The 8,487-nt window shown below is 38.5% G+C and overlaps 1 protein-coding gene across 1 annotated transcript; it reads right to left on the reverse strand.

The window, feature by feature from the left end:
• Positions 1 to 4,454: 4,454 nt before the first annotated feature.
• Positions 4,455 to 5,320, reverse strand: LOC138878468 (uncharacterized). The gene is made up of 2 exons (XM_070158150.1): positions 4,842 to 5,320; positions 4,455 to 4,785 (listed from the first exon to the last, which is right to left on the reverse strand). The coding sequence occupies exons 1-2, from the start codon at positions 5,318 to 5,320 to the stop codon at positions 4,455 to 4,457; spliced, it is 810 nt and encodes a 269-aa protein (XP_070014251.1).
• Positions 5,321 to 8,487: the final 3,167 nt, after the last annotated feature.

An 8,487-nucleotide genomic window follows, 5' to 3' on the forward strand; every position in this document is an offset into this window, starting at 1 on the left:
GAACTCAGTCATGCTATATTCTAGTGTTTTTCAGAACTCAGCCATGTTTTCTCTGCTTTAACACTTAAATGATGTTTTAAATGATATTTTGGGCTAAGAACTATGTCTTACTATTGCCCGAGTGGCTGTGAGATTCTGACTGAGTAAGGCCGAAGGCCTATGTTATGAGGAAACACTGATTATGATTATGAGGCTGAGGGTTTGAGATTTATACGCCACGAGATAGCTTGTTGATATGAGGCCGAGAGCCTAGTGATGATGCCACGGGATGGCTTGATATTTCGCTTGGGCCGTAAGGGGCCCCTCCAGGAGTCTGGACACCCCTAGTGAGCGCGGGTACCCATTGTGATGTGAGATATAGCCCGAGGGGCTGGTATTGTTCTGAGATATTGCCCGAGGGGCGAACCTTTATGTGCTTATCTTCCTTATTGCCTGTCATTTACCTGCTTAATTGTTAAAAGGGCCTTTTATGAAGTTTAAACTGAACTGAAGTGATTTTTACATATCTTTACTGATTCACTGTTTTACTAGCTTTTTACTGCTTCATTATAGCCTATAATGTGCCTTACTTGATTTCTTGCTTTCAGTCTTTATTTATGATTATTACTCATTGAGCTGGAGTACTCACTTTACTCTGTGCACCCCGTGTGCAGATTCAAGCATTGCTGATCCTGCTAGCGAGGATTGAGAGTTTTCAGCAAACTTCAGAGTTCACGAGGTAGCAGCTTGCCGTCTGTAGTACTGAGCCTCTCCCCCATTATCACATTTCTTTCTCTTTCTTAGTTATTCTGTAATAGCTTGGTAGACATTTTAGACTTGTAGTGTATCGATAGATGGTCATGACTAGTGACACCCTGGTATCAGGTTGTGTTAGATTTTATTTTCGCAAATTGTAATGTTCACTATTTACTTTTGGATTATTTATTATGCTTTAGACTTAATTCTTATTGTTTAACTGCTTAAAACTGAAATGGAAAAGTGTCGGCTGGCCTTGTCTTCACGAAAGGTGCCATCACGATCGGGTCCGGGTTTAGGGTCATGATACACAAGTAGTTATAAGACAAGGGTTTTTATCGAAAATAACAGAGATGAAAGAAGCTCGGTCCAACACCAGAGATTCGAACCAGAAATAGGCAAGGAACAGTACTCACAAATGAGAATGGCCAAAGACAGGCATGTAAGATAGATTTTGACAAAAAAATCGGTTGAATCTCTTTGAGATTCTCTCATAAATCAATGAAGTCGAACAACCAGAAGATGTAACAGGTTAGATAGAGTAGCAAAACACCAAATAACCCCATATCTAGTCGAGGATCGAAGGGGTTTGGGGGATTTAAGGGGTGACGGCGCTAGGGTTAGGGATGGTTTCAGAGAGAACGGAGAGGAAGAGGGATTCAAGGGTGGCGGGTTGTAACAAATGACTAGGGTTATGGGGTCGTTTGGATTAAAAATAAAAAGAGTGAATGTGGACCGTTGATCTTAGAGATCAACAACCACGATTAGAGGAGATTTGGGTCGGGTAGATTTTAATTGGGCTAAGGTTGATTTGAATTGGGCTTGGGGGGCCTGAAATTAAACTTAATAAAAAGGGCTATTTGTTAAATACCCAATTAATTAATAAAGTAATTTGTAAAAATATCTAATTAGATGATAAAAATGATTTTTATGCATGAAGATGATTTAAAATAATTACTTAATATTAAAAAAATATAAAAGTTTATTTTTTGTATAGATAATGTAATTATGCATATGTATGGGCTATTATTGCAAAATATGCAATTATAATCTTAGAAATGCAAATGTAATTGTAGAAAATGTAATTAAAACATTTGAACACTAGTAAGAGCATAAATGATGAATTCAGATGATTAAATCATTGTAGAGTAATATGAGGGATAATTATTGAATATTTATATAATTAAAAGTGCAGGAATAAATTGATGCAAGGTCTTTAAAAATTATAAAAAATTGTAAAACACATGTGCATATTTGTAAATGCATGCACAATATTTTGAAAGTGTGTTTGCATATTTTAAAATATATGAGGGGAAAATTGGGTATCAACACTTATTAGTGTGATAACCTATATAATAGAATATAAGGTCCACAAAACTCTATAGAGAACTAGGTTCTCTATCAGGTTCAATAGTACACACGCACACTATAGTAAATATAATGACAAAAGGAATTTTACGTGGAAAATTTCCAGCTCAACGGGATTAAAAACCACGACCTACCCTTGTAGGATTTCAACTTCACTATTGAGCGACTTTTAGATTACAACCTATGAAACCTATTAACCTCTTAATCCCTCACTAACTTGTAACACACTTATTAAAAGTCACTTTGTAATAACTCTATTACAAAGACTTTACAACATGACTAACTCTAGCCAAGACTCAAACACACATGTTTAATGTTTACAAGGGGTTCCTACAAAATGCTTCTAAACAAGCTAAGTAGGAAATACAAGTGAAGAACTATTATAAAGTTACAACTCAACTAAGGACATATAATGACTTGATATGGGAACTGGTCGGTAGTTGCTTTGTTCTTTTTTTCTTGAAGCACTTGAACTTTCTTGCTGGATAGTCACATGAGTGAGTTTGAGTGAAATCTCTAAGTTTTTAAGTGAATGTATTTTACCTCCCTTAATGTTAATAATACATGTATGACCTCACATACAATGATGTAAGCAAGATAGGTAAAAGCCTTATGCAGAAAGTTGACTGCTGCACTATTCCAGTACTGTAGTGTGTGCAGGAAGCAACTTTCCAACTGGAGAGTTGACTTCGTCTAGTCTCCTCGGGAACTGGTAGGGACCTGTTCCCTCAGTTGTTCCTTCCACTCTAAAGAGGTCAATCATATACCACGTTGGTTCCCAAACTGGAACTTTGTGATCTTAAGGTTTTATAAATGTGTAATAGGTTCTTTATTTGGTTCTGGATAGTAAGTTTGTTAGATCATCGAAGTATAAAGAAAAGTATTTATGACCAAAGTACTTGTAACCTATCAATTTTTCCCTTTTTGATGATGACAAACTCATAATTGAAAATCCCAGAAAGAGCTACATGGAACTACACTGCGAACCAAAATCACCTTAAGTTTTCCCCTGAATCTCTGCATTCCCCTTAAGCATTGCAATTATTTTCCCCCCTTTTGGCATCATAAAAAGATCAGTAGTAGGAAATTAAACAAGAAGGAAGTCTAGTTTTAAGTTAACTCATGCCACTTATGTGCACCCTGTCATGATTAAAAATAGAGCATAAAAGCAAAGTATAAACAACAATAAGGGAAAAGCTTGCATTAACATAATTTGGATTTTACAGCAGGAGCAAAGTCAATATTACTACCACATCCACAAATTAGAAAAACCAACAAAAATATCACAAGTTATCATCATAAGAATTGACATAGAGAGACGGGACCAGAAACTAGATTATAGACTTGACACTAAGGGGACAAAATTTAAGAAGCACCAGAAGGAGAAGGTTTGGAGGCAAAGGAAATTGTTTGGAGGACTAAATCCCTTCAAGCATTTGCTGACATTTGCTCATTAATCAATCTCTCTTTCAAGTCCCCCACTTGTTTCCTGAGCTCAGCGTTCTCCTTTGTCAAGCGAGCAACTTCTTCTATTTGAGAGCGACTAGAACCAGGTGCCTCTTGCAACTGACTTATCTGAGTCATAAGGATAGCATTACCTACATTTAATTGCCTTATCTCAGTAGTAGCACTATTTTGAGCATTTATTAACTGAGATATGGTAGAAGTGCTTGCATTCCCTCCAAATTTCTCGATACACTAACATCTTCAAGAGTGCCCTTTGAAAAAGTTTGCTTCTTGGCGCCCACTTTAACTGGTCCGAGAGGTGATGGATCTTTGCTCAGCTCGAGGCAGCAAGACTTTGTTTACCATCTCAAATAGCAGTTGGTAAGTAGGAAGGAGGGCCTTCTTCTTAACATGTTTCCCCTACTAAACTACTCTGTCCTTCAAGATTGCGTTTCGGAAGTTCTGAGTACAAGCTCCCTAAACACTAAACAGCCCTTCAGTAAGCACACCAATAATATATTCCAATAAGGAAGAGTCCATTACCATATCAACTCCATTTACCAAGGCACAAATGTGGCCATCCTCAACCTTGAACAAGTCGACATAAAAAACTTGAACTTCCTCCTCATATACCCTAGCAACATCACTTGTGAACAAGTGTGTCCATTGTTGGAAATAACAAATCTCAACCAACTGTCTCGTACCAGCTTCCTCCAAGATATCAGAGGCAAATGTGTGTCCCCATAGTACCTTTTGACTTCTCTATATCTCTTTCCCAGCACTCCCTGGATCACCAACTCTAGCCTTCTTTGAGGAACCAGGTTCCTCATCAGTATCAACCTTTGTCTTAGTAGTCTTGTGAACACTCTTCTCTTTTTATTAGGCTTTATAAATTTTTCACCTAATCATTTCACCACATTCTTAGTAGCAACAACATCATCAGACTTAGTCAGACTTTTAGTAGACACAGAAGATCCCCCTTTTGGCTTGAGAAGATCATGCTTTTGTGATAACTTCCTAGTCAACGTACTAGGTTCCTCCGGTTCTTCTTCATCCACATTCACAACATGCACTATCTTCTCATTTACAACTTTGCCATCTTTCACTAATTTTCTTCTCTTTGACTTAGCTTGACTCTTCTTAAGTGCAGACTCAAGAGCCTCCTTCTTTTGCAACCTTTTTGTGGGTTGCTTAGGAGTTGGCTCTTCACCAACAACTACTATACGCCTAGGCAGACTGGCAATTGGTAATCATCAGAATCTTCTTCATTATCCTCCTTTTGTTCTTCAGACACAGATTTTCTCTCAGGTATAATCACACTTAGAGGCTCAACATCTAAATGAGGAGAGGAAGAAGGGTCAGTACTGACTTGGGGTTCCTGAGAGAGACCGATAGTTGGATCTTCCGAAGGGGAATTAGGTCCTGCAGCAGGTTCCCCAGTAGAACCTTCCTGTGCTGAAGGTTCAACATGCACAAGTTCATTATCATCTCCAATAGGCTCAGATGCTTCCCCATGAGTCTTAACACCATCCTCGCTTCCTTCGACAAAAACTCCTTCATTGGTGATGGACAACATATTTTCAATGGCTTTCTTTTCTTGTAGATCCATGAGAAACTCAAGAGAAGTAGGAGCGGTACCTGTGGACAAATGATCAGGAGTAGTCTTTATTGAGTCAACGATTTCATTTCCCTTAGTCTGGTCTACCTTTGACCCTTCTTCTATATGAGAACTTAAAATTTCTCGATTTTCTTCATTCTCAGCAATACTCATTTCATCCCTCTTTTTTGGCGAGGTAAGAGAAGATCTCTAGCAACACCTCTTGTAGGAGTTAGTGCTTTGTGACTCTTTTGAGAACTTGAACTCGAATGGGTAGGAGAGGAGATGGAATGTGGGGTGACTCTATTCTAGGGTTTTGGTTATCAGTAGTGTGAGGAGGGAAGTCTGGCATTGGTGTTTCAACTGGTGAGGACTCAGTGACACTAGAAATTGTTTGATTTTAATCCATGATGAGAAGAAGAGAGAAGATTTGGTGAACTGAAGCGAGAAAGAATAGGAAACAGGTTTTGAAGGGTTGGTAGTGTGATGACAGAGATAGATGTATTTATGATGAAAGAGGGATCGATTAGAAAGGGCGGCAGGTTTTAAGAAGTTGTGTCGATTAATAAGCGGTGAGACGTTTGGGTTTAAAAGACACAAAACTAAAAATTGACAGGTTGATAATGTGTCACTTGTTTTAATTGTTCAGAATTGTACATGAGAGAACAGAGAAACTACTAACCTGTGTCAGGAGAACCAGGTTCCCTGACTAATCTCTTATCTATAAGCTTTGCCCCTTTTACTATTGTTTACAGTCTCAACTGCTTATTTACTCTGTAATCATCAAGCGTGTCTACCTGTAACGGTATAGAGATGAGTTAGACTTTGCCAGAAAATACCTTTTAACTAAGTTTACCTGAGCATTTCTTTCATAGCCAATCATTGAGAGACCAGGTTCTCAATTGGGTTTTATCAACCCCAATGCCAGACGATTTTGCTTGAAGTGTTCTCTGCTCAGGGCTTTGGTAAATATATATACAATTTGATCTTCAGTGTTGCAGAATTTCATGCATATAAGCCCTTTTTCAACATTGTCTCCGAGGAAGTGATGACGTACATCAATGTGCTTGGTCCTCTTATGTTGAACTGGATTTTTTGCCATGTTGAGTGCACTTGTATTGTCACATTGGAGAGGCACACAATCTGAGAACATTCCAAAAGTCTTCCAACTGTTGATTGATCCACAGAAGTTGAGCACAGTAAGAGGCAGCTACTACATATTCAGCTTCTGCAGTTGAGAGTGCCACAGAGTTTTGCTTCCTTATACCCCATGAGATTAAGCAGGAGCCCAGGAAATGTGCCATTACAGAAGTGATTTTTATGTCCACCAGATATCATGCATAATCCGCGTCAGCATATCCAATAAGATCAAAGTTGTCACCTGAGGGATAATAAAAGAGTAGGTCCACCATTCATTTGAGATATCTCAGTATTCTCTTGGCAGCCTTCAGATGAGATTTCTTTGGATTGGATTGAAACCTTGCACTGATACCCACATTGAAAACAATCTCTGGTCTGCTTGTAGTGAGATATAGGAGTGAACCTATGATCCCTCTATACATGGTCTGATTTACAAGGTAACCAGGTTTATCTATGTCTAGACGGGTGGCTGTGGCTATGGGAGTGTTGATGACTTTTGATGCTTCCATATCAAAACTTTTCAGCAGCTCCTTGATGTTCTTTTATTGACTTATCAATGTTACCTTCTGAGATTGTTTCACTTGAAGTCCTAGGATGAAATTCAGTTCTCCCATTATACTCATCTCGAATTCACTCCCCATGAGTTTACAAATTCTTCACAAAGAGAGTCAGTTTTGGCTCCAAAGATGATATCATCAACATACACCTGCACAATGAGCAGGTTCCTCCCTGGTTTCTTTAGAAAAAGAGTGTTGTCAATTTTTCCTCTTGTAAACCCATGTTCTAGAAGGAATTTTTACAACCTTTCATACTAGGACATTGGGAGCCTACTTTAACCCGTATAATGCCTTGTCCAGTTTGAACACATGCTCACGATGCTCGTGACATTCAAATCCATGAGGCTGCTTGACATAGACTTCTTCTTTCAAATACCCATTTAGAAATGCACTTTTGACATCTATTTGGAACACTGTGAACTCCATATGAGATTCAAAGGCAATTAGAATTCTAATGGCTTCCATTCGAGCTACTAGAGCAAATGTTTCATCATAATCAATCACTTCTTCCTGATTGTAGCCTTGAACTACAAGCCTTGCCTTATTTCTTATTGTATTTCCAAACTCATCAAGTTTGTTCCTAAATACCTATCGGGTTCCTATGATGGTTAGATCTGCAGGTCGAGGAACTAGGTGCAATACCTTGTTCCTTTCAAATTGATGCAGCTCCTCTTGCATTGTTGTGATCCAGTCTGTATCTTTTAATGCTTCTTTTATATTTTTGGTCTCTATTTGGGAAAGAATGGCTGAGAAAGTAAACGAGTTTCTTGCTTTTGATCTGGTTTGAATGTGTGAGTAAAGAGGAGTGATTATGTTGTCAAAAAGATGTGAACTTTTGAACCTCCAATTTGGTGCTTGAGTCTCATTGGTAGAGGAACCAGGTATGGTTGACTGGGGTTCTTGGGAACTTCTTACTTCACAAAGTGGAGTTCCTTGGACTGCATCAACAACTCTCTTTTCAGCTTCAGTTGTTGTAATTGGGGGACCAGGTTCCTCTCCAATGGATCGAGATGTATTTGCATTATCTTCGTTGAATTCCTAGACATGGCTCATCAGGTGTGCCTTTCCATTTTCCATGTCAATTACTTCACCTTGAATAGATAAGGGCTCTCCATCTTGATCAACATGTCTGTCCTTTTCACAGGAGAGGTGAGCATCATTACAGATCATATGTATGCTTTTTTCGACACATTGGGTCCTTTTGTTGTATACCTTGTAAGCTTTTCTTTGATATGAGTATCCCAGAAGAATTCCTTCATCACTTTTGGCATCCAACTTTCCAATAGCTTCCTTTCCATTGTTGTGAACAAAGAATTTACACCTAAAAGTTCTTAGATGTGTCAACTTGGGCTTCCTTCCATTTAGCAGTTCCTATGGAGTTTTGTTCAAAAGTGACCTGATCATGCACCTGTTCACCAAGTAGCACACAGTATTCACAGCTTCTGCCTAGAAATACTTTGTGATCCTACTATTAATTAGCATTGTTCTTGTCATGTCTTCAAGAGTTCTATTCTTCCTCTCCACAATACCATTTTGTTGAGGTGTTCTTGGAGCTAAAAAATTGTGAGTGATGTCATTTTCAGTGCAGGACTCATCAAATTTTTCATTGTCAAACTCTGTCCCATGATCATACTTAATGCAGGC

The sequence above is a fragment of the Nicotiana sylvestris genome, chromosome 9 (assembly GCF_000393655.2).
Source record: "Nicotiana sylvestris chromosome 9, ASM39365v2, whole genome shotgun sequence".
NCBI classification, from domain to species: Eukaryota; Viridiplantae; Streptophyta; class Magnoliopsida; order Solanales; family Solanaceae; genus Nicotiana; species Nicotiana sylvestris.